The sequence below is a fragment of the Nicotiana tabacum genome, chromosome 19 (genome assembly GCF_000715075.1).
Source record: "Nicotiana tabacum cultivar K326 chromosome 19, ASM71507v2, whole genome shotgun sequence".
NCBI lineage: Eukaryota > Viridiplantae > Streptophyta > Magnoliopsida > Solanales > Solanaceae > Nicotiana > Nicotiana tabacum.
The window spans coordinates 121,500,299-121,526,583 of NC_134098.1; the positions used below are offsets into that span (position 1 = coordinate 121,500,299).

At 36.3% G+C, this 26,285-nt stretch overlaps 3 protein-coding genes across 3 annotated transcripts; 2 read left to right on the forward strand and 1 right to left on the reverse strand.

Annotated features, from left to right (window-relative positions):
- Window positions 1–2,731: 2,731 nt before the first annotated feature.
- On the forward strand, window positions 2,732–6,105 carry LOC107780638 (formin-like protein 11). Its single transcript, XM_016601197.2, has 4 exons — window positions 2,732–4,577; window positions 4,679–4,869; window positions 4,943–5,178; window positions 5,257–6,105. The coding sequence occupies exons 1-4, from the start codon at window positions 3,010–3,012 to the stop codon at window positions 5,986–5,988; spliced, it is 2,727 nt and encodes a 908-aa protein (XP_016456683.1). The 5' UTR covers window positions 2,732–3,009; the 3' UTR covers window positions 5,989–6,105.
- A 3,867-nt stretch (window positions 6,106–9,972) lies between these two features.
- Window positions 9,973–13,373, forward strand: LOC107780639 (luminal-binding protein 5-like). The gene is made up of 7 exons (XM_016601198.2): window positions 9,973–10,197; window positions 10,747–11,023; window positions 11,118–11,332; window positions 11,435–12,157; window positions 12,261–12,415; window positions 12,525–12,607; window positions 12,728–13,373. The coding sequence occupies exons 1-7, from the start codon at window positions 10,134–10,136 to the stop codon at window positions 13,215–13,217; spliced, it is 2,007 nt and encodes a 668-aa protein (XP_016456684.1). The 5' UTR covers window positions 9,973–10,133; the 3' UTR covers window positions 13,218–13,373.
- A 2,752-nt stretch (window positions 13,374–16,125) lies between these two features.
- On the reverse strand, window positions 16,126–18,823 carry LOC107780640 (small ribosomal subunit protein eS10z-like). Its single transcript, XM_016601199.2, has 5 exons — window positions 18,671–18,823; window positions 18,533–18,581; window positions 18,178–18,457; window positions 17,938–18,073; window positions 16,126–16,449 (listed from the first exon to the last, which is right to left on the reverse strand). The coding sequence occupies exons 1-5, from the start codon at window positions 18,752–18,754 to the stop codon at window positions 16,372–16,374; spliced, it is 627 nt and encodes a 208-aa protein (XP_016456685.1). The 5' UTR covers window positions 18,755–18,823; the 3' UTR covers window positions 16,126–16,371.
- Between the last annotated feature and the right edge of the window lie 7,462 nt (window positions 18,824–26,285).

The window sequence follows — 26,285 nt, forward strand, 5'->3', positions numbered from 1 at the left end:
AAAGAGAGGAGAAAATCATAAGATAGAGTCTTGGTAGGAATTGTGAAAATTGGTTGAACCAACCATTCAAACATGATAGAGACAACTTGCATAAGCACACAAGAATAAGAACAGATATTCAGCTAAACAATTCCTTATTCCCTCTGCTTTCATCTCAGTTTAGTAAAAGAAACTTTCTGCAATTAGTTATAGTGTAAGATACAATATGGCATTGCGTTTTTAGCGGCAACGTAAAGCCAATAGCCAATAACCAATATGTCCATGTCACTGTTGTCGGTTACAAGCCATTTGGTTTTCTCTATCACCAGTCCATGTGGTTAGACAGAAGACAGGAAGCAATTTTTTAGCATTCATATATTAAATGTTACCTTGTCAAACCTAGAAATAGCACCAATACACCTCTTATTAATTTAATCATTTAAAAAAAAAGTGTACCTTGAAAAGGACTTTTGGCCTTGCACTTTGGATGATATTTTACATATAAAACAATCTTTAGACTCGTTTTACTTTGGTCTCAATCGGTAGTTATCTTCTTTCTGTATTATTTATGTAGCTCCATTTGTCTATGCGTTAACACATGTATGCTGAAACCACAAAAGAATGATTGTAACTCTTTTCTTGAATAATTTAAAGGGCAAAGGTTCAAATATGTCCGGTATTATACGAAATTGAGTACATTTGTCTTTCGTTAATACTTTAGCTCAAATATGCCTTTACTGTCACATAGTTGGTCCATATATGCCCTTAGAGTTACACAGTTGGCCCATATATACCCTTTTCGAAACGGAATTCACCCAAACTAATTAGTTCTTTCGTTAATTGTATTAAAGTGTATTACAAATACTACTTCCTTTTTATTAGCACTTTATATTCTTTACCTTTCTCTTTTCTTTCTTCTTTTTTCTTTTCTTCTCTTTTTTTTTTCCTTTTCTCTCCCTTATCCGATTTCCTCCGTTACTGATGTCTTTTTCATTTTCGTCACCAATTTCACTTGACAAAACTCATGAATTCCAATGACTAAGAAAATTCTCTCATAAGGTAATCAAGTTCCAATTTCACTGGCCCTCTAAATAAACGAAATTAAATTGTTCCAAAAATTATGATTTAAACTTTAAAATAATAAAAATATCTCAACCTTTAACAATACTCAAAAGACCAAAATATTTAAATTATTTCCAGAAAGATAATTTAATGATTAAAAGCCTAGAGTTCTAGTTGTAGTGTTATAAATTTGAGTTGTTAGTCTTTTTTCATCTTTTTTCAGCTAGATATTTTCTATTATTTTTATTAACTATGTAAATTAGGGGTGTACATGAAACGGGTTGGTTCGGTTTTTATCAAAACCAAACCAAACCAATTATATCGGTTTGGATTGTTCGGTTTTATTGGATTTTTCGGATTTTTTGTTACATAAATATTATTTCAATCTTACTTTGTTAAATTTTTTAGAACTAAACATTTGTTCAGTAAAAATTAAAAAATTGACAAACATATGATCTATAAAATTATTCTTATGGGAGAATTTTCTTAGTAATTGGACTTCATGAGTTTTGTCAAGTGAAATTGGTGACGAAAATGGAGAAGACAACAGTAATGGGGGAAATCGGATAAGGGAGAAAGAAAAAGAGAAGAAAAGAAAAAAGAAGAAAGAAAAGAGAAAGGTAAAGAAAAAAAGTACTAATAAAAAGGAAATAGTGTTTGTAATACACTTTAATACAATTAACGAAAGAGCTAATTAGTTTGGGTGAATTACGTTTGGAAAATGGCATATATAGGCCAACTGTGTAACTCTAAGGGCATATATGGACCAACTATGTGACGGTAAATCAATTTCGTATAGTATAAGGACATATTTGAACTTTTTCCGTAATTTAAATAGATGGCATATTAAGCAAATTGAGAATGTATATTCTAGATCAAAATATAAATAAATATACTAATTTCTGCCTCTTTTGTGGTTAAAAGGGATATAGAGAACTTTGACATGACAGAAAAAGCTATAAGTTGACTTCAAAAGAGGTGAAGTCCTAACACTGTGATAATGTTGGAGGATAACAGTGTCAAGTATGACGGCTGTGATTTAATAATATTGTCAAGCAGAGTAAAAATAGTGAACGAGGGAAACTCTAAGGAGTAATTATAGAAGGTTTTAGAACATAGAGTGACTATTGTCTATAGGGGTTGGTAGTTGTTTTGCACTACTAATATAATTGAAAATTACATAGTATTTTTTGCCCTGAGAAATTGAGATCTTTATAAAATAAGCAACATCAGAATCCTATTTTCCCCTTGAATCTTGCATAACAGCAAAAATATCTAATTTATTTTCATAAAATGTGTCTGAGTGAGAGGAGCACATGAGAAAGTGATGGAAGATATATGTTATCTTTCTTGCATATAATAAATTGTCACCTTCCTATGATGTAAGGCAAGTCCAACCAATTGGGACCTACCACAATTTTAGATTAAAACCATAACTTTTAGCTCCAAAAAGCCTAGATTTCCAACATGAAACTACTTTCAAATCCTTGGACTGTAACAAATTAGCAGAAGGATACTTAATGAATTATGCAGATCAACAAAAGAATCATAATTTTCTTAGGTTATTTAGTTAGAGATTCTAAAGAATTAGATAAAGACATAAAAACAGACTGAAAAAGTAAGCATGAACATAAGTGTATAAAAGAGAAGTGATGTGCTTACTATTAACAGTATTCAGCAGGGAGAATTAATGGAGGGAGAGGAGAGAGAGAAGAGGTAAGAAAGGACAAAAACAGGAAAGAAAATAAAGAAGGTCCAGTACACCTACAACTGCCAAACTCAGGGGTTCCTTGGAGTAGCAATAAAGACTTCTTCTTCTTCTTCTTCTCTTCTGCTGCTGCTTCCACTTCCTTAAATAAAAACGTTGGTTTACTAGTACATATTTAATCACAAAGAAAAAAGGATGTTGGGGTGAATTTATATTGTATAAAGTTGGATGATTTGTTTCATGATTTAGGATTCAAGAACATGGGACATTATCATGGTTCTAGGATTCTTCTACACTTTCTCTTCATTATCACTTTCATTCTCGTATCTTTTTGCTGTACACACATTTTGTTTGGTGATGTCTCATTGAATGCTGCAAAGTACTTGACTAGTATTCATGGTTTTAAAGAGCTACATTATTTGGACAAAAATGGGGATGGCAAAGAAAGTGAAAGTGGGAAGATCTCTGGAGAAAAGCAAGTCTTTATTGTGGAAAAGTTCAGAACTTTACTTGGACTGAGGAACTTCAACTCAAGAAATGGTGATTTTGCATATATTTCAACATCACCTTCACCTTCTCCAGCACCTTCAATTGCACCTGAAGCTCCAGCTTCGGCACCACGGATTCATCGACATTCTCACCGACACTCTCATCACATTCCCTTTATCCCAGCTGGTCTCAGGATAAAGGAGAAAAGGAGAAAAAATACTACTACTAAAGTTTTAGCAGCTGTTCTTGTTTCTGCTGGGATTTCAACTGCATTGTGTGCTATTGCCCTTTTCTGTGGCTGCAAAAAGTTCAGAAAACAAAGAAAGAAAACAACAAGATCAGTTTCACTATTCAGCAGTGAAGCAGGAAGTGTATGTAGATCAAGGTATGCTAGTTCTCAGAATTCAGTGAAGAAGGTAAGTTCTGATCCAGGCCCTGACCTTTTTTACCTTGATTCACTAGAAGTTGCTCTAGAATCATCAGAACCAATTTGCTTAAAACAAACTTCTGTAGTAACTGAAAAGATTTACTCAAGTGAAACTATAGCAAACAGTACATTGAGTGAGAAAGCAGAACCGCAGCAGGAAATCAGTGTGTCAAAGCCTGATGATGATAATAAATGTTCAAGTGTTGGAGAAATTGTGTGTATTTATGAGAGTGCTGATTCAGCGAAGTGTGAAATTGATGATTATAACCCTTCCACTGATAACAAAATAGTTCCTGAGGAAGCTCATTCATCAGATGATGATGAATTATTTCATTCTTTGTGTAATTCGTGTTCGTCTAGTACTAGACTATCCAATGTTTCAGCTAGTAGTCTTATTGATACCTCAGAATTTATGCCTCAAGATCAATCAAAAGTATCACATTGTTCTACATCCTCCTCAGCACATTTGTCAACTCCACCCCCACCGCCTCCACCGCCCCCTTTGCCTTCATTTCCACCACAATCTCCCTGTTGGTCTACAGCTTCTTCAGTGAAAATGAAGGCTAAAGTTCTGAGTCATGCTCCATTGCATATTGAATCATCTATTAGAAATTCAGATTCTTCTTCAGGATCAAACCAAAGTACAGAAAATGATTTGTCACAATCACCTCCAAATCAGGCTAATCCTGCTGGAGGAATTCCTCCCCCACCTTGTCCTCCTCCATTTGCAAAAGGAAGTAGTACTAATTCTTCAAAAGGTCCGCCACCTCCACCGTGTTTGCCTTTCCCACACTTGGTAGTAGGCAAAGATGGAAGTCCACTACCAAAATTGAAACCACTTCACTGGGACAAAGTAAGAGCTGCATCAGACCGCAAGACTGTTTGGGACAAGCTGAGACCAAGCTCGTTCGAGTAAGATTACATCTTTTTTCCTTGTAAAGATCAGAATGTTATTACTCATGTTTGTTACCAACTCCACAGTATCCATTTACAAATTTATGGTCATGGAACAGATTTGATGAGGAAATGATTGAGTCGCTTTTTGGTTACAATCTGCACAATTCAATGAAGACCGACGGAGGGAAAAGCAAAACTCCATCTCCAAGCAAGCATGTTCTTGATCCTAAAAGACTACAGAACATAAGCATACTATCCAAAGCTTTGGGTGTGACTGTAGAACAAGTTTGTGAAGCACTAATAAAAGGTAAAGCAATTCTCACTTTCAGCTCCCTTTCTGTTTCTTTCATGACAATTATAAGATTTAAATTTCACAACAGGAAATGGATTGTCTTTGCCACAACTGGAGGGTCTAGCTAAGATGGTACCTACTAAAGAAGAAGAGGACAAACTCTCAAGTTATAAAGGAGATATCAATGAACTAGGGTCAGCTGAGAAGTTTGTAATGGCAATGCTTAAGGTTCCATTTGCATTCTTGAGAATTGAAGCCATGCTTTATCGCGAGACATTTGATGATGACGTTCATCTTCTCAAGAAGTTTTTCTCAATGCTAGAGGTAACCAGCAAACAACAAGAAACTTTTCTTACTTTAATATATTAAAGTGACTAAAATTGTAAAATTTTACTGTCTCAGGAGGCGTGCAAGGAACTCAGATCAAGCCGACTGTTCTTAAAATTGCTAGAAGCAGTGTTGAAAACTGGAAACAGAATGAACATTGGGACGATAAGAGGAGGAGCTAGAGCATTCAAACTGGATGCACTACTTAAACTATCCGACGTGAAAGGAACTGATGGAAAAACCACACTACTTCATTTTGTCGTTCAAGAAATCATTCGATCAGAAGGCTTGAAAGTATCCCAAAGCATTATGGGAAAGATAGACCAGAAACGCAAGAGTAAAACTATCCAAGACAGAGAAGAAGACTACAAAAGGATGGGTCTTGATCTTGTTTCTGGTCTAGGAACTGAGCTATGCAATGTAAAGAAAACAGCCACAATGGACTTGGATGTCATAGCAAGTTCAGTCTCAAATCTATCAGAAGGAATGAACAAGATAAAAGCACTAGTAACAAATGACTTGCCTGCAGTTGAAAAGAATGGTGGTAACTTTGTGCACTCAATGACAGCATTCTTGAATTATGCAGAAAGGAAACTAAGGGAATTGCAGGAAGACGAGAATCGAGTTCTATTACGTGTTAGAGAAGTCACAGAATACTTCCATGGAAATGTGAGCAAAGATGAATCCAACCCTCTCCGGATTTTTGTCATTGTGAGAGATTTCTTGGGCATGTTAGATCATGTATGCAAAGAGCTTAGAAGCTCAAAAACTCCCAATAGTCCTAACCCTTTAGCTCCATTTCGATAGGCTGTGTGTGTTAATAGTTTCTATATGTTTCTTCTTTTAACAATTCAACTATTGTGTAAGATTTTGTATCAAGAATTCAAAAGTTATTTGCCTCAAGAAGTTTGTACTTATAATGAATAACAGTGTACAAATAAGGTCATCAGTGTGGAAACCAAAACTTAGAGGTAACAAAGCCATTCCACTTTTAGTAACCTGTCCAAGTTCAAAGGGATTGGGTTATGATCATTCCTTGACATTATCCAACGAGTTGAACTTAAAATGACCAATCAAACTATTTGCTCGAAACGAGTCAAAATAGCATAACCTGACCATCTCTACCACAACTCAATGAAAAAAAGTAAACAGGCAAAAGAGAAAGGTCGAGAATGATATTCCCTTTTGAACTTATAGTACTGATCCAAATCCATAGAAAATATTCCCCTTATGAAATGGAAGGATTCAGATTCCACGAGGACGAGGCCAATTAAAATCAACAAGAAAACTGTGTCCAGCAGACAGTAGATATCATCATTTATCTAAATTAGGATTTCTGATTTCTGACATGCACTCGTAGGCTTAGTTGTCAATGCAGAATTTGAAGGGATGTATTTAGAAGAAGAATATTGACTCCTTTCTACATCAATAAAAATTGCTCAGCAGCTTGAACTGGATTTCGACTATGTTTTTGTCCAAGGAACGCATACAAAAAACAATCTCTCTGCTTTACCTAATGCTTTTTACTGGTTGTATTAAGCTTAATACCCGCATAATTTGTATCGATATTTAGATATTTTTTTATATGAGATATAATATAAAATAAAAATGCATGTATTAGTAGTACATGAATAAATATACTTAAAGATAGAAAACACCCTTAAAATAAGTAATCCTTATATAACGTTTTTGTCATTGTTATATCTGTGATATAACAATCCATTATGTATCGCATTACAATATCATATTATTCACCGTATAACGCTACTTACATTCATAATTCCCATATAACTAGTACATCAACTAATAAAAGCCTGATAAATGCCAATAAACTCATAAATATATGGATTTATATCCAGCTTTTATATTCATAATCACACTACCAAATCATTATTGTCAGCGGAAGTGAACAACCAGGCGAGTAATAGACATTAAATTTTATTTGATAAAAAACACATTTAACACAATTTTAGGCAAATGAAGTATAATGACGTAACCAAATTAAATATTTTATTACAAGGATATTCATCAGGGCCTAAATTGAAAGTGAAACAAAATGGGGGGAAAAATCAGAAATAGCCAGCAGTTACAAAATTAATCAAAATTTACCCATTTTTTCATGTGAAAATAAATTCTGAACAAAAGCACCCTTAAAAATCCGAAAAATTTCAGTATATACGCAGGAGTTCCATAATCCAACATATTATGCTCGAACTTCCGTATTTCAGCTAGATACTTTTGTCCAGATTTTATCTTTGCATTAAATAATGACTATTTTTTAATAATTTTGCAAATACTAGCTATTTTTCAATAACTATCCATAAAAATGGTGGGGGGTTTGCAGTCGTATCCTATATTTGTGTCACCTTTTAACCTATACCCAATTTTTAAAAATTATTGATTTGGTAGCCAGCTGACAAAAAATTCGTAATAATATGACAATTATACCCCTGACAAAAGATATAAAACCTGCATCATACATTAAGCCTCGAAAACTGTCTGCTTTATCCAGTCTTGAGGTACATGTCCTTGAGGATTCTCCCATTACATCAGGAGAAGGTGCTGGACGTGTTTCCCGCTTCAAAGAAGTTGGCAATCCTGAAACTTCCTGGAAAAGAATTAAAAGGAGTAACAGTTCTTATCTACACAATTCAATGACTAGGAGAGATGATCTCATTTTGAATTCTTTGTTCCATTTCTTTAAGAATATATAGTATTACCAACCACCGTAAGAATTGAGATGACCGATTTCCCAGTGAATATCAAAAAGCAAACAATTATACGGTATTACCATCAATGTTTGAGAAATTGTGCAAATATTTGAGCAAATCAACAACTCTAGCTAATATAGCATGAAGTTATTTCACATTGAAGCTAAAACTTCATGCTAATGCATGCTGAAGTTATTTATCCTACAAGTCTACAGTTTTGTTATGAGTTTTATCCGAAACTTCAGTCTAAACATACTGAAGTTATTTAGTTCATTTGCTAAAATTTCAGACTAAACATGCTTAAGTTATTTAATTTATTTGCTAAAATTTCAGACTAAACATGCTTAAGTTATTTAGTTCATTTGCTAAAACTTCAGACTAAACATGCTTAAGTTATTTAGTTCATTTGCTAAAACTTCAGACTAAACATGCTTAAGTTATTTAGTTCATTTGCTAAAACTTCAGACTAAACATGCTTAAGTTATTTAGTTCATTTGCTAAAACTTCAGACTAAACATGCTTAAGTTTTTTAGTTCATTTGCTAAAACTTCATACTAAACATGCTTAAGTTTTTTAGTTAATTTGCTAAAACTTAAGACTAAACATGCTTAAGTTTTTTAGTTCACTTGCTAAAATTTCATACTAAACATGCTTAAGTTTTTGTCTTGTAGTATGTAATTTTCTAATGAGTTTTTGCTAATGCATGCTGAAGTTATTTAGTTCATTTGCTAAAATTTCAGACAAAACATGCTGAAGTTATTTAGTTCATTTGCTAAAACTTCAGACTAAACATGCTTAAGTTTTTGTCTTGAAGTATGTAATTTTCTAAAGAGTTTTTGTTAATGCATGCTGAAGTTATTTAGTTCATTTGCTAAAACTCCATATCAAAACATGCTGAAGTTTTGTAACACAGTCTACAGTTTTGTCCTGAGTTTTATCTGAAACGTCAGTCTAAACAAGCTAAAGATTTTTAGTTTATTTACTAAAACATCAGCCTAAACATGCTTAAGTTTTTGTCCTGCAGTTTGTCAATAGTCTTTTATTAAAGAAGGGCAAAATCGTCTTTTTAAAATACTTTTAACAAAAAAATGGGTATGGATGCAAACGGAAAAACAAAACGGGTATAAGTTAAAAAGGGGCGACCAAATAGGGCGCCCCATGCAATTTTATGTCATGCCATTTTGACAACAAAATTTGGTGAAAATAGCATGGGCTAGCCAGCTTTCAGACCGGTAATCAAAAAATAGTCAGTGTTTGCAAAGTCATTGAAAAGTAGTCACATATGCTGGATTATGGAGTTTCTACATTTAAACTTCCAGTATATTATGTTGGAATTCCAGCACATTATGTTGGAATCTCATATCAATGGCGGATCTACATGGAGAGTTGTGGGTGCTCAAGCACCCATTGTCTTTACCCGAATTTAATATATTTACATAGGCAATTAGCAAAAATTTTAAATAACTATTGAGTGAGCACCCATAGCTTAATTCTTTTACCGTCTTCTTTCAGAACTCTCTCCGACGAGCACCCATGACTTTGAAATCTTGGATCCGCCACTGTGTCATATGTAAAAAAATTCGAACTCCAGTATAATATGCTGAAATTTTTCTAGATTTTTAATGATATTTTTATTCAGATTTTATCTTTACATGAAAAAGTGACTAAATTTTGATTACTTTTAAAATTATGAGTATTTTTCAATTACCAGTTGTAAATAAGCCATTTTTTATTTTCCCCCAAAATTTGATTCTTAGACCGAATGGAACTTGTAAATTGGGATCTACACAAATTGAAACCAAGACTATGCCACTTGGTAACCTACACAGATTGGGTCTTTAATTGAAAATTACCTCCTTAATTTATTATCTCTCAGAGTGCCTTATGTATTTAAAGAAAACAAAAGAAAGAGCCAATATTTACTTTTATCCTTTATGGGAAAGGACTTTATATTATCCTACGTGCTCAATAAATCAAGAACATTCGCGGACTCTGATTAACCGAACAGAACGCCACGTGTTAGCCTTCAAATGTAAAATACAATTGAAGCAAAGAACAGCATATTAAGTCTAACTTGCTCTACTATTGGAGAGAACACTCTAGCTTCTTGTCATCAAACCTAAACCAACTCGAACTGAATTTTCCTCACGGTCACGACCCTCAACTATATATAGCCTCTTCACTCTTCTCTCTTCCTTCATTGTTCATAATTCATCAAACAAGAAAGAAGAAATTAAGAGAATGGGTCGACGTTCAAAGGATTTTAAAAACTTAGCATTCGTGATTTTGCTTCTTTTTGTTTCAGGTGATTATCTTCCACTTATTCCTTTACAAGTTTTTTTTTTTTCCTGGCTCCTTAATACTACCTCGTTATTCTTGTTGCTTAACATAAACATGCACAAGTTTGTCTTACGGTTGAAATACCTATCCTTTTGTAATTTCTTCGCTTACAAATGATTTTGTCTATATTTTCTTCTCTGTTTCTTGTGTTGCTAGTAGTCACCTTGTCTCTAAACTAGCATTACTTTTGATATTCTTAAATTCTCGTACTGACGAAAAGAGAGAGGAAAAAAACTAGAGACTGACGTGCGCTTTAAAATCAGTGTTTTTCTATAAAATCGTAAAATTTTGTTGAAAGCTTGTTCTGTTCATCTGGAATGATGGCTTTACTATGACCGGATTAACGTCACAATTTTCCTGATATATTTAATTGTAGTTAGGTACTTAGGTTGTCGATATGTCTAATTGCTGAACGTTCTTGGTCTTAACTGATTCAAATACGTATGACTTTTCTCTAAGATAAGTTGAATTTTACTACATGATGAACTGACGATTTTCATTTATGTTTTGGAAGAATTTTGCTTAGAAGTAACACTAGCAGCAGAGAAAAATCAGAAACAGAATCTTGGAACAGTGATTGGAATTGATTTAGGGACAACATATTCTTGTGTGGGTGTATACAAAGGAGAGAATAATGTCGAGATCATAGCAAACGACCAAGGGAATCGAATCACCCCTTCATGGGTTGCATTCACTGATACTGAGAGATTAATTGGAGAAGCTGCAAAGAATCAAGCAGCTCTTAACCCGGAACGTACTATATATGATGTTAAAAGGCTCATTGGAAGGAAGTAAGTTTTGAATCAACTATAAATTTTCTTTTTAAAGTTGTGTTTGTTTGAGATTTTTGGAATCCTGATTTGATTTGTTGTTGTTGTTTGGTAGGTTTGATGATCCAGAAGTTCAAAAAATTATTAAGATGTTGCCTTTTGAAGTTGTGAACAAAGATGGCAAGCCTTATGTACAAGTGAAGATTAAAGATGGTGAAGTTAAAAAGTTTAGCCCAGAAGAAATTAGCGCTATGATCTTGCAAAAAATGAAGGAAACAGCTGAGGCATATCTAGGGAAGTCGATTAAACACGCTGTCATCACCGTTCCAGGTATATTTAATTGCTACAACTGTGATATTAATTCCTCTTTGATCATGAAATAGTTGTCGTTCTTTTTTTGTTGGCTGATCGAGTAATTTTGTTTGAATGTAGCTTATTTTAATGATGCGCAAAGGCAAGCAACTAAGGATGCTGGCGCCATAGCAGGGTTGAATGTAGTAAGGATAATAAACGAGCCTACCGCAGCTGCAATAGCCTATGGATTGGACAAGAAAGGGAAAGAGCAGAACATATTGGTGTATGATCTTGGTGGTGGCACATTTGATGTTAGCATACTTAGCATTGACAATGGTGTTTTTGAGGTACTAGCAACCAATGGTAACACTCACTTAGGAGGAGAGGATTTTGATCACAGACTAATGGACTATTTCATCAAGTTGATTAAAAGAAAATATAGCAAGGATATTAGTAATGACAAGAAAGCTCTAGGAAAACTTAGAAAGGAATGTGAGAGAGCTAAGAGGGCCTTAAGTAACCAGCACCAAGTACGCATTGAAATCGAGTCTCTTTTTGATGGTATTGACTTCTCTGAGCCGTTAACAAGGGCGAGATTCGAGGAGTTGAACATGGATTTGTTCAAGAAGACAATGGGTCCAGTCAAGAAGGCATTAGAGGATGCAAATTTGAAGAAGACGGATATTGATGAACTCGTGCTCGTTGGTGGGAGTACTCGAATTCCAAAGGTGCAACAGCTCTTGAAGGATTTCTTTGATGGGAAAGAACCTAACAAGGGTGTTAATCCGGACGAAGCTGTAGCTTATGGAGCAGCAGTACAAGGAGCAATACTTGGTGGTGAAGGAGGGGAAGAAACCAAAGGTAACATGATCATGTTCTTCTCTGATTTAACAGAAGCAAATCTTTTTCTTTTCAATATTAGGATCATATCATATTTTGGTTTTGATATTCATTTTTTTAACAGATCTTTTGTTGCTTGATGTGACTCCATTAAGTCTGGGAATTGAGACAGTGGGTGGTGTTATGACAAAGTTGATTCCCAGAAACAGTAGGATTCCTGTCAAGAAAACTCAAGTTTTCACCACCTATCAAGACCAACAAACATCTGTATCAATTAAGGTAACTACAATTTCAGCAATTCTTTGATGTCAAACAGAATTGTAGGTTGCCATTGTTCTTAGGGCATAAGAATTAGTACATAATTTCATTTTCTTGTGGATATCTTTAGGTATATGAAGGTGAAAGAAGCTTGACAAAGGATTGTCGTGAACTTGGAAGCTTTGACTTGTCTGGTATACCTCCTGCTCCAAGGTAAGTTGAACAAAAATTAACTTAGAAGCATGAGAATTGAGAAGTAGCAAAAAGAAAAACTATCTATGTTATGATTATTGGAATTTATGATTCAAGTTAACTTTTCAAAATCTTTTGTAGGGGAGTGCCACAGATTGAGGTGAGCTTTGAGATTGATGAGAATGGAATTCTACAAGTGACAGCACAAGACAAAGCAGCTAAGAAGTCCAAATCCATAACCATCACTAGCGACAAGTCGCGTCTAAGCCAAGAAGAAATTGATAGAATGTTGAAGGAGGCAGAGGAGTTTGCAGAGGAAGATAGAAAGGTAAGGGAGAAGGTGGATTCTCGTAACAAGCTCGAAACATACGTTTACAACATGAAGAACACAATCAATGACAAGCTCGCGGAGAAGATAGATTCTGATGACAAAGAGAAGATTGAGAGCGCTCTTAAGGAAGCTATGGAGTGGATGGATGATAACCAAAACGCGGAGAAGGAAGACTATGATGAGAAAATGAAAGAGCTGGAAGATGTATGCAATCCTGTCATAAGGCAGGCCTATGAGAAGAGTGGTGGAAGTTCTGCAAATTCAGCAGCAGGTGATGAGGAGTCTTACGATGAATTGTAGATTGAAGAGCGAACACATTACTTATTTTGGATTACTAGATTGTAGAGTGAAACTTTCCCCCTCCTTTTTCCTTTTTTTCTTTTCTTTTAATTGTATGGTGGAACTTATAACTCATTTTTTGGTCATTTTATTTAACGTTATACACTAATTTCTTCAGCTGCGTTCTTTTCTTTTTGCTTGTTTGGATCCCACAACTGCTTAAGTATTCCTGTGAAACACCACTTCGAGTTAAATGAAAATCCACTTATTGTTTATATGCTTTCTCCAAGTGCAATCTGGAAAATTGTATGAATGTTAAGGAATAGCTCAAATGTTTTATATTAGGCTCTTAGAATTTATATTTTCTGCATAGTTTTGACGGACTAAAGCTACTATGATAAATTACTGGTCCAATGGAGACATCGATTAGTTCACGACTGATCTTAATCTTGGAACGGTTTCATCAATAATAGTTAGTGGCCAGAGGTTTTGATTCAGTTTAAATTAGCATCACACGAGCGACTCTCGTCGTGCGAAGTTCAAGTAGATACGATGCAAAAAGTTCGAGTGCCACTTTTCTTAATCAATCTGAGTCCCAATCCCAAGTCCAAGTTGAGCAATAGCCAAATATTCTATATCAACCAACTCCCGCCTCTCCTATCTAATTGCCTGAAGTTGAGTTAACCAAAATTAGGAGAAGTAAAATCCGACATTTCTGGTACACGCACAAAAGTCCTTCTAATGGACTTCAATAAAGTACGGGGATAACAACCATTACCTTAAAAAGGAAACTAAAATTGACACTTCCATAGGAAAGGTAAAAAGGAATAGACCCTTGACCAAGGTTTTGAATGAAATCAATTTATAAGAGGATGAAGCGATGCAAGGGACAAGTTGTAACATGACAGACCGAGGACGATGTCCGAGAAAGTATGTAAAACTAGCTAATTTGGGAACTTTTAGTTGGTTTAACAGAGGCCAAACTAAATTTCCATCAAGTGACACTTTTTCTTTTAGTTTTAATCAGCTCCATCAAGTAGAGCTGTGGAGAACGTAAGCTATTCCAAACAGCTGGACACTATTAAGATGCTGGAAGCAGAAATTTTGAAGTTGAAAATAAACTGAAATAAGCAGCAGCTGGGTTTTTGACAAAACCTTCAATTGGAAAAATATTGGTAAAAGTTTACAAAAAGTATATTCTTATAAGAAAATCACATTTTAACTTGAATAAATATACACGCCCAAACCAGAATTCTGATGTGTCTACCCCTTTATTATTTCACATCCTATTGGCTACCAGACTTTGTTCAGGATAGAAGGTACAGTATACCTGTTAATCGGGCCGGGCTGACCGTTTATAGCCCGGTCCAACCCGGTAGTATAGCGTGGGGGCGGGCTGGGACGAGTTGGGCAGGGAGCGGTTTAAAACGAATAATTTTTTGATATCGGTGCACCGAAACCCGTTAAGCCCGTTAACCCGTTATCGGGTTGTTAACGGGCTACAATCCGGTTCAGCCCGTTAACCCGTTAACGGGTTGTTAACGGGCTACAGCCCGGTTCAGCCCGTTTATTAATTTTTTTTTATGGACCAACTTAAACTCCTGATATTGACACTTGTATTTCTTATCTACACAAACATTTAGAAACATTATATAATTATTATGCTAACATTGTTGATGCTTCTTCTGTTGTAGATGCAAATATTCCTTGAAGCTCAGTTTCAACATCTAGGACCAGTGCTTTGGATGATAATGATGGTGTTGAAGATTATTTGATTTGGTCTACAATAAGGGAGCATCAAGCCATCAACAAACCAGTAGCAGGAATAACAATGAACTTCAATTCTACTTGCAAAAGTCAGCAGAGCCTCGCACAAAGGAATTTCTACCATTGGGTTGGTGGAGGAGCAACTCAAATCAATTTTCTGTTCTTTCGGCCATGGCTCGAGACGTGCTAAATGTGTCGATTTCAACAGTCGTATCAGAGAGCGCATTTAGCCAAGCAAGGCAGCAACTAGGAGATACCCGTCATTCATTGGGTAGCAACGCTTTGGAAATTCAAGTGTGCTTCAGAGATTGGATAAAATCAGAACGACGAAATCAAGGGCGTGACGAGGTAGATGAAGTGGAGGACCAAGAAATTGAAGATATAATGGTTTATGGTTCCGATTCAACCGATGCCGGAAACCAAAAACCTAATGTTGACATGGATAAACTTACAAAAATGATGCAAAGCATATGATGTACTATTTATTTTTTATAATTGTTGTAAAATTTTAATTTGCAAATTCAAAAATAACAAAATCAAAAAAGAACCAACTTAATTTGAAGTATTATATATTATTCAATAAAAATATCAAATGACCGTCTTCGGAGCTTGATCCTTACATATAGGTCTTATTAAATAATTTTTTGTAGCCACTTACTTTCAAATTTTAATTTTAACATTATAAAATTCAAATTTCAAATTTTAAACTTAAAAGTTTAATTCTAAGCCTTAAAAGTTTACAAACACCTACGTATCAATAACATTGAATAAGAAAAATAAAATTTACTTTAAAAAAAAATAAAAATCCACGGCCCGCTAACAACCCGCTAAGCCCAAACCCGACGGACCAAAAAAAAACTCTGAAAAATTACAGCCCGCTAACGCAGCCCGCAACGTTTATCCCAACCGGCCAGCTAAACACCCCTAAGGTACAGTACAAAAGTAACAACTTGAAAATGATAAGGTGGGATAAGATGTAGGATTAAATCCATATCATGTTTGGTTAGCGATATAAATTTATACCGTGACTTGATCCAGGATATCCTATTTGGATTATTTTACAATCCCAGAATTATTTAGTCCGCGTACCAAACGACCCCTAATAGTGGTATTATATCCCTACCTCATGTTTTGACAGGGAAAATGATAAAATCTAGTGCTGTTTCACCAAGATAACATTGTCCAGAGATTTTCAATTTCAAATAACACGAATTGCAAGTATATCTCAATAACACAAAATCAAAAACGGTCAAGAAACAGAAGTAAAAACTTATAATTCTCTAAAGATCCATAAAGATAAACTTGCCCAGCTTGGAATTTTAAGTTTGACAAGAAAATGAACAACCAAGTGTTTCCAACATCTGATAATCAAAATTGCAACCACCACCTAGCCTAAGATAGCAAGGATTTAAGAGAAGCTTGAACTAGGGGGTGCACCACCAAAACCTCCAGATCCACGACCAAATCCAGGTCTTCCACCAGAACCCTGCAAGTATAGCTTGATAGTTTAGACTTGGAAAAAACAACTCTAATGGAAATTCATCTAAATATATTATCTCAACTATAGACATAATAAATTAATGATCAGTATGTCAAATGAATCAATATTTATTCATTCATCAACTACGTAAAGTAACAAAAGTTGGAACTGAACACCAGTATGATCAAAAAACAAAACTACTCAGCCAAAAAATTGCAGAAAACTCTAGTTAAAACCTAAGATACTTCTCTGAGCAGGTAACATGCCAATAAATGAAATTCTGCGAAATTCACAGAGATGCAAATACCCAACAAAGCAAAATAAAATAGACCAAACAAACACTGGAGAAACTTTCTCCTCTCCTTTTTTTAAATGATAAGCATAGCTATGAAAGACACCTAAAAGTGTAGCATTTGAGAGGGATAACATAGGGACGGGGAAAATGAGGTTGAACAAAAGCAGGGCCACTAAACTCGAGCATTCACAGATAATATTGTTACTCTAAAGCTTCAAGTCTGTTTCATTTGGCAACTAAAATAATACATTTAAGGGAAACAAGGTCAACCACAAGAAACAACAGTTCATAAATAACATGGCAACAAGGCAACTAGGGGTGTTCATAAAAAATCGAAAAACCGAAAACCGAACCAAACCGACTAAAAAAACCGATACTTTTTAGGTTTAGTTTGGTTTTGGTTTTAAATTTTAAAAACGGTCAAATTTAGTTTGGTTTTAATAAAAAAATAACCTAAAAAACCGAACCAAACCGACTATAAAAGTAGCTATATAAATTTATTATTGATTATTACACTTATATATATGTATATTTTTATATAAAGTTTCTGAAATTTTATGGTACATATTAGTCATTTGTATTTTTGGTCTAGTTCTTTGCTATTATAATAATCTCATTCTTTATCTTCTAGTTTGATTGATAGTTTTCTTTTGCTAAGTACAAGAATTTATTTAATGTTAAAAATAATTAATTTTTAATTGAGTACTTAAATTACTCATCACTATTTGAGTCAATTATATTCAATATATCTTGGTAAATGATAGATTTATCAAAGGGCAATTAGTTTGATAGTGTTACGTTGAAAATGTAGTCGCCGGAATATGCGTTTGGTAGTGTATGTCTCATATTAAAAAAATGATAAATAACCGAAAAAATCGAAAAACCGATAAAAACCGAATCAATAAAACACCGACTTAATTGGTTTGGTTCCAATATTTGAAAAACCAACTTACTTGGTTTGGTTTCTTTTTAGGGAAAAACCGACGTAAATCGAACCATGAACACCCCTAAAGGCAACATTGGCAAAATCAACCCATTACCTTTACACAGACATAACAAATGAATCCTGATACAATCAACATGAACTAAATTTTTTTCCTCAAAACAAGAAGGAAATAAATTAAATGCCACAACTGATAAGCTAAACAAACTGAATTTTTTTAGGGATTTAAAATTTTTAAAAAGATAAGAACAATTACCCTGAAAGCAGGCTGATAGTCAGCTGGAGCTCCACCTTTTTCACCTCCAAACTCACCAGGTGGACCTCTTGGTCCAGCACGATACCCTTCCCTGTCGCCGAACCTTGGCCTATCACCCTCGAACCTTGGTGGTCCACTGCATATATCCAATGAATAACACACATACAGTTAATCCCCCGACAAATACACACACAAAATCTCAGTTTCAAACAAGGCAGACAAAATGAATAGGTAAATTACCGGGGACGATCGCCAGGAGGTCCACCCATGGGACGACCAAGAGGCTTAGCAGATTTTTTCAAAGTAGCAGGCACAATTTCAGAAGGAAGGTTAAGGTAAGTCCTGAGGAACTCAATACCATCATTTGTAAGGTACCAGTAGTAGTGCATCCAAGCGAATGTCTCGCGAACGTACTCCTTAGATTTGAAGCTCTGCATCAGCTTAATCACCTGTAGGTTCGGCACATCGATTAATGGATGCTTCGCCAAGTTATAGTCCTTCTTCGCATAGCAAACTCCCTCTACAATATCATCAAAAAAATTACATCAGAAAATGAAGCTTCTAGAAGGATGTACAGAGATTCAGAGATACTAACCTTGGAAGAGGTATTTGGAGATCTCTCTACGGTTCTTCTCTGAAATAATCTGAAAAAAAAAACAAATTGAAAAATGCATTAGAAACTTCGAGAGGAATGAGAAGTGATAATGAACTTTGATATCGTAAGAGAAAATACCATGGCTGCTGGAAGAAGAGGGGAAAACGGAGAAAAATCACACTGAAGCCTCAGACGATTGCAGCAGCAAAAGGATTGTACCATGAACCCTAGGTAAGCGAGGTTTTATATCTTAGGTTTGGATCTTAGTGGGCTTTTCTTGGGCTGGGTAGTGCCCTAGACTCAACGGGCTGTATCACTGCTGGTATATTTTGGCCCATGTGCTTTTGATTAGTAGTCATACTATTACTTGGTGAATATAAATATTTTTTTTGGGCAAGGTCTCTAATTTGTTTTAGGGGTAGTTTAGTTCAAGGACTAGTTATACATGATAATTAATACATGGATTATTCATATGATACATAATAGTATATAGGTTGTCATGCTGTCAATAGTAATGCAAGAAAAAAAAATAACGTAAGAATTGTTATAAAATTAGTAAATTGCTTATTTTAACAATATTATATGTATGATCCATCTATTTCAAACGCACATATACTTTCATATTTATTTTGCGGAAAATATACCTTCCTATATATTTTGTTGATATTAACAATTTAGAGTTCAATAGTGTTAATGAACACTATTTAGTATGCACGATATTTTTGATGACTTGTGGTCAAAATATGCCATATTACTTACTATAGAGTAAGACATAGGTCCATTAAATATTTAAGTATTCTATCGATTACAAGATATCATAACAACAAAAAGAATATGAACTATGTATTTAAAATCCTATAAAAATAGAAATATTAACCATATATCCAACACAATAACTAAACAATACAATGGCATGAAATATATAAAATACAAATCAGCTATAGTGTCTTGGCCATCCAAACAAGAAAAGAAAAAAAATCATAACTACTTTAAAATGTTATCAAAATGCATCATGTACCCTCCAACCATTAATAAAGGAGAAACCTTTAGCAGTATAATTTAAAAGATTACCCTTTCCTCATTTCTGAATTTGTTAGGTTAGATACACTAAACTTTAAAAAAAAATAAAAGAATAAATTTTGGATCGAAAGAAACAATTTGTAGGGTGGTGTTGACAAGAGGCTGGAGGTCTGGAGGAAGACCCTTGAGTCTAAGGTTTTCAAGTTGAACAGGACCAAAATAGAATACTTGGAGTGTAAGTTCAACAATGCTACGCAGGAAGCTGATATGGAGGTGAGGCTTGATACACAAGTCATCCCCAAAAGAGATAGTTTCAAGTACCTTGGATCTATAATACAAGGTAACGGGGAGGTTGATGAGGATGTCATGTACCGTATCGGAGCAGGATGGATGAAGTGGTGGCTCACTTTCGGTGTTTTGTATGATAAGGATGTGCCGCTGAGACCTAAAGGCAAGTTCTACAAGGTTGTAGTTAGACCGACTATGTTGTATGGAGCAAAGTATTATCCCGTTAAAAGTAGATGAGATAAGGATGTTAAGGTGGATGTGTGGGCATACCAGGTTGGATAAAATTAGGAATGAAGTTTATTCAGGACAAGGTGGGAGTAGCCCCTATGGAGAATAAGAAGCGGAAAGCGAGGTTAAGATGGTTCGGACATATTATGAAGAGAAGCATAGAAGCCCCAGTCAGAAGGTGCGAGAGGTTAGCCTCAGTGGGTATTGGGAGAGGCAGAGATAGGCCTAAGAAGTTTTGGGGGGAGGTTATTAGGTGGGACATGGCGCAACTGGAGTTGACTGAGGACATGGCCCTAGATAGAAGGGTGTTGAAGTCGAAGATTAAGGTAGAAAGCTAGTAGGTATTTTCCACGCCCCGACCTGGGAGCGAGACTGGCACTCGGTGTCTCAACTAACCTGGTGTACCAAATTGCGACTAGGGGACTCTGAACATATAATGTCATAATTTGGCCATGGGGCCACCTTGCAAGACAATTTGCGAAGCAAAATATAAAACTGAATGGAAACTAGCGCTGACTAAATATTAATATAAAGTTGGGCCGACAAGGCCGTCATAACTACTACAACTGACAAACTACCAAAATATACATATCAGGCCTACAAGCCCAACATAGTGCACTAACTGATAGGATATGTCTACAAGCCTCTACTGATGGATATATTGTGATCGGAACAGGGCCCCGACCTACCCATAACATATATATATACATACAGAAGATATACACAAAAACCTAGACCTGATAACTCCGAAGGACGTGGAGCTTACCGATCAGGCTGAACTCTGGAAAATACCTACTGAGGAGGTCTACCCGTCTATCTATCTGAACCTGCACGCATGAAATGCAATGTCCCTAGAAAAGGGACGTCAGTACAAAATAATGTACCGAGTATATAAGGCAATAACTTAACTGAAAGTTGAAACTGAACTGATAATATAATAACTGAAAGTAATTGAGAGTCAAAGATGATCTGGAGATATACTTATCTGTTAATACTGACTCAACTCCTTCAATATAGTAAGTAAAATAATTGTCCGACCTTATAAGGCTCGGTATATATAACTGCTCTGCCGTAGTAGGCTCGCTCATAGGCGCTCGACCATACTAGGCTATGTATCTCGACCATGCTGGGCTCGCTCATAGGCGCCCGGCCACAGTAGGCTCGGTATATAACTTTCCATCTGATTAGAGGTTGCCCAATAGGGGCCTGCCCATCGATTATAGCTCGATGATAATGAGAATACTGTAATACTGTATATATAGGCTTGCTTCTCTCTTGACTGGAAGAAGACAATACTAAATTGAATCTAGAGTCTCGATAAGGAATAATATTGTAACTTATGAGACTAGAATAATGTGAATAAATTCATAAATACGAACTTCTCTTTATGTCTCATTACTAACACATGTAGCTACGAGATCATGCCAAAATGAAGGAAGGTTTAGCCTTAACATACCTTATCACACTCTTTCCAATCACCAAGTTGAACTCGCATATTCTCACCTTAATCTACAACAACGATAATAATACTATCATTAAGTTATGAAACGTATAACTATCGCACAACGAACGACATGTTTATTTTGTATTAAAACGGACAACATCTCCCCTATAATCCTTACTTCCTCCAAATTCAAGATAATACCAACAATACCAAAAACAATAATAATAATATATATACATTATTTTTCAAAATTATGTACACCACACAATACTACAAAATAGCCCAACACACCCCAATCTCTTCATACATAAAACGACCACCGTAGTAGTGTCAACAACCCCGAAAATATTACGACGAACGACCAGCCCAACATCCTGCATTTATGTGGTGTTTCTCCACACCCTTCCTCCTCCAAAACTCCACAAAATAGTAGTAAATCACGCAGCCCAACAGCAACACCAAACAGTCCACAAAACAATCCATAAAACAGTCTGCTATAAGTGAATAACTCGAACTCACGCCTTCCGATCACCGTCCCGTGAGTTCTTACAAATATAGAACAACTTACCATGCATCTACAACTGTAAATAATGGATGAAAGAGAGCAGTAAACTTACCTTATTTGTGGGATAACTTAGCTCCTATCTTGGTTCTTCAAACTCTAGGCTTTACCTCCAATTAGAACTTGAAAGGGAGAGAAAATCAATTGGGGTTTGTGGAAAATTTTTGGGAGGATTTTTGCAGATATTAAGCCTGGTTATCTTGACCTATTATCATCCTAATATATGAAGGGGGTAGGCCTTTAAAAAGGCCTCTTTGAATGACCCGAACTGGCCCAATTTTGGACGACCCGAATTGGCCCAGTTTTGGATTCTCGTTTAAGCAAGTAGGTGATAGACTGCGCAGTTTCGCAAAAATGCCCATATCTCTCTACTCCGATATCGTATTGACAAACAGTTTAATGCGTTGGAAACTAGACTCATAGATCTTTATTTTAATGGGTGGAAAACCCCATAACTCTAAGTATATTGAGAGAAAATTGCAGTTACATTCGACCCAAAGTTTTAGTAAAACGTATGAACGTAACTTGTGATGACTTTCATCGACTTTTGTTCCACCACTCGCTTGACTTCAAAATATAACACACGACTATCATACGAATAACATAACTCATAATATAACCTCCTTATCATGTTAAACACCCGGTCTCGCCCCAAAAATACATGCTATAACATTCCCAACTTGTTGGCTTTCGATGAAATATTATTTTCTTCAATTCCTTTAGCTTCTGAACCTTCCAACCCTCTTTGTACTTGTTGTTCATGATCTTCAATATTTGTAACTTCCAAGGTAACATGATTAACTTGCTTTATATATTTTCAAAGATGATCTCATTTTTTTTTTGGGTCCTATATTAGTTTGCTCACGACGCAGTTTTATGTACGAAAATATAGGGTGTAACATCATTCCCCCCTTGAGAACATTCGTCCTCGAATGTTTACTTTTAGAGACTTTGGAAAACTTTTGGTAGAGTTTCCTCCGTACACTAGACTATAACCAACCTGCATACAGCCAGAAAACATACTATGCATGCCACACATGGCCAATGTCTATAAATAATAACACTTTGCCTCAAAGAGCCGTAAATCATAAATACTGAAAGTCAGAAAATAAGAGCTTACCTGATGACCTACTAGCCTGAATAGAGTTGTACTGTAGTATCCCATCTCGAGCCATATCTTCAGTTTGAAATAGGTGGGGGTATTTATACTTCATTTCTTCCTCCGCTTCCCATGTCATCTCTTCCACATTATTGCTTCTCCATAAAACCTTCACGGAGGCTACCTCCTTATTTCGTAGCTTGCGAATTTGTCGGTCTAAGATGGCAACTGGAATTTCCTTGTATGACAAGTCCTCCGTAATCTATACATCATCTGTGGACACCACTATAGTAGGATCGCCAATGCACTTCCGTAGCATAGATACGTGAAAAACCGGATGGACTGACTCCAATTCTGAGGGCAATTCTAACTCATAAGCTACTTGACCCACTCTCTGAATAATCCTGTAAGGCCCAATATACCGTAGGCTAAGCTTGCCTTTCTTGCCAAACCTCATCACGCCCTTCATAGGGGATACCTTTAAGAATACCCAGTCATTAACCTCGAACTCTAAGTCTCATCGCCGCACGTCAGAATATGACTTCTGGTGACTCTGAGCTGTCAACAGTCACTCCTGGATAAGCTTTACTTTCTCTACGGCCTACTGAATTAGGTCTGGCCCATGTAACCTAGATTCTCCAACATCAAACCCCCCTACAGGAGATATGTACTTACGCCCATACAAAGCCTCGTACGGAGCCATCTGGATACTGGAGTGGTAACTGTTATTATATGCAAACTCAATAAGAGGTAGATGTTCATCCCAACTTCTTTTAAAATCCAACACATATGCTCGTACACATATCCTCGAGCATCTGAATTGTGCGCTCGGCTTGTCCATCAATCTGTGGATGAAAAGTTGTGTTGAGATTCACATGAGTCCCTAGACCTCTCTAAAATGACCTCCAAAAATGTGCTGTAAACTGAGCCCCACGGTCAGATATAATAGATACTGGTACTCCGTGTAGCTGCACTATCTCCTTAATATATAACTTTGCATAATCTTCTGTTGTATATGTAGATCTGACCGATAGAAAATGAGTTGATTTAGTGAGCCTATCGACTATCACCCATGTAGAATCGAAATTACGATGAGAACGAGGTAAACCCGTAACAAAGTCTATGTTTATCGCCTCCCATTTCCATATCGGGATCTCTATAGTCTGCATTAGCCCTCCGGGCTTCTGATGCTCTATTTTCATCTGCTGGCAACTAGGACACTGGGCGACAAACTCAGCAATGTTCTTCTTCATATCGTTCCACCAGTACACATCTTTAATGTCATGATACATCTTTATCGACCCAGGATGAATGGAGTACCACGAATAATGTGCCTCTAACATAATCATGTCTCGTAGCCCTGCTACATCTGGAACACACAAACGACCCCTGTATCTGAGAACCCCATCTCCCTTGAGCTCTAACAATGGATTCTTTTGCTGCGGAACTCGCTCTCTCAACTCGACCAACTCTTGGTCCTCGTACTGCCTTTCCTTGACTTCAGCTATGAGAGATTATTTTGCAGTATTTTGGAGTACAACTCCACCATCGTTGGAATCTACTAACCGAACCCCCAAATAAGCCAATTGATGAATCTCTCTAGTTAATTGTCTTTTCTCGGCCTTTACATGTGCTAAGCTACCCATAGATCAGTGGCTTAAGGCGTCTGCTACAACATTAGCTTTCCCTGGATGGTAGAGAATGTTAACATCATAATCTTTCAATAACTCAAGCCATCGCCTCTGTCGCAAATTCAACTCTTTTTGCTTGAATATATATTGCAGACTTTTATGATCTGTAAATACATCAACATGAACACCATATAAATAATGCCGCCATATCTTAAGTGCATGGACAACCGCAGCTAACTCGAGATCGTGGGTTGGATAATTATTCTCGTGCTTCCTTAACTGCCTTGAAGCATACGCAATTACCTTCCTATGTTGCATCAGGACACATCCTAACCCGACACCTGAGGCATCACAATACACGACATAACCCTCTGGACCCTCTGGAAGTGTTAGAACTGGCGCTGAGGTCAACCTGTTATTAAGCTCTTGGAAACTTCGCTCGCAAGCCTCCGTCCACTGAAACTTAGTTGATTTCTGCGTCAACTTCGTCAATGGTGCCGAAAAGGAAGAAAAACCCTCTTCGAACCTCCGATAGTATCCTGCTAAGCCTAGAAAGCTACGAACCTCTGTCGGAGTGGTAGGTCTAGGCCAAGATTTCACGGCCTCAATCTTCTGAGTGTCTACCTTTATACCTTTATCGGATACAATATGCCCCAAGAATGCTACAGACTTCAACCAGAACTCACATTTAGAAAACTTAGCATACAACTTATGATCACGGAGGGTTTGGAGTACCGCTCGCAAGTGGTCCACATGCTCATCCTCTGAACTTGAATAGACCAGAATATCATCAATAAATACTATCACGAACAGATCTAAAAATGGACGGAATAGGCTATTCATCAAGTCCATAAATACGGCGGGAGCATTCGTCAACCCGAAGGACATGACAAGGAACTCGAAGTGGCCATATCGGGTCCTGAAGGCTGTCTTCGGAATATCTTTCTCCCGAACTCTGACCTGGTGGTATCCTGATCTCAAATCTATCTTTGAAAAGAATCTAGCCCCCTGCAACTGATCAAACAAGTCATCGATCCTTGGAAGTAGATACTTATTCTTAATAGTTACCTTGTTCAGCTGCCTATAATTGATACACATCCTCAACGAGCCGTCTTTCTTCCGCACAAAGAGTACCGGTGCACCCCAAGGTGAGGTACTAGGCCTGATGAAACCTTTCTCCAGCAAATCTTGTAACTGCTCCTTCAACTCCTTTAATTCGGTAGGTGCCATTCTATACAGAGGGATGGATATTGGTTGAATTCCTGGAAGCAAATCGATGTTAAAATCAATCTCTCGCTCTGGAGGAATACCAGGAAGCTCATCTGGAAACACATTTGCATACTCATTGACTACGGGAATAGACTGAAGTGTAGATATCTCAGCATTTGCATCTCTAACCCGCACAATATGATAAATGCACCATTTTGCAATCATTTTCCTCGCCTTTAGATAGGAAATAAACCTACCTCTGGGTGCCGCTG

What these genes read in the sequence shown, in the direction of transcription:
- LOC107780638 (XM_016601197.2), top strand. Translation starts at nt 3,010, where the DNA reads ATGGGACATTATCATGGTTCTAGGATTCTTCTACACTTTCTCTTCATT. An exon ending in TTGTGAAGCACTAATAAAAG is followed by an intron (nt 4,870 to 4,942) that starts GTAAAGCAATTC and finishes ATTTCACAACAG; the next exon opens with GAAATGGATTGTCTTTGCCA. An exon ending in AGTTTTTCTCAATGCTAGAG is followed by an intron (nt 5,179 to 5,256) that starts GTAACCAGCAAA and finishes TTACTGTCTCAG; the next exon opens with GAGGCGTGCAAGGAACTCAG.
- LOC107780639 (XM_016601198.2), top strand. Translation starts at nt 10,134, where the DNA reads ATGGGTCGACGTTCAAAGGATTTTAAAAACTTAGCATTCGTGATTTTG. An exon ending in AAACATCTGTATCAATTAAG is followed by an intron (nt 12,416 to 12,524) that starts GTAACTACAATT and finishes GGATATCTTTAG; the next exon opens with GTATATGAAGGTGAAAGAAG. An exon ending in GGTATACCTCCTGCTCCAAG is followed by an intron (nt 12,608 to 12,727) that starts GTAAGTTGAACA and finishes AATCTTTTGTAG; the next exon opens with GGGAGTGCCACAGATTGAGG.
- LOC107780640 (XM_016601199.2), bottom strand. Translation starts at nt 18,754, where the DNA reads ATGGTACAATCCTTTTGCTGCTGCAATCGTCTGAGGCTTCAGTGTGAT. An exon ending in CTCTTCTTCCAGCAGCCATG is followed by an intron (nt 18,582 to 18,670) that starts GTATTTTCTCTT and finishes TTTTTTTTTCAG; the next exon opens with ATTATTTCAGAGAAGAACCG. An exon ending in CTCCAAATACCTCTTCCAAG is followed by an intron (nt 18,458 to 18,532) that starts GTTAGTATCTCT and finishes ATGATATTGTAG; the next exon opens with AGGGAGTTTGCTATGCGAAG.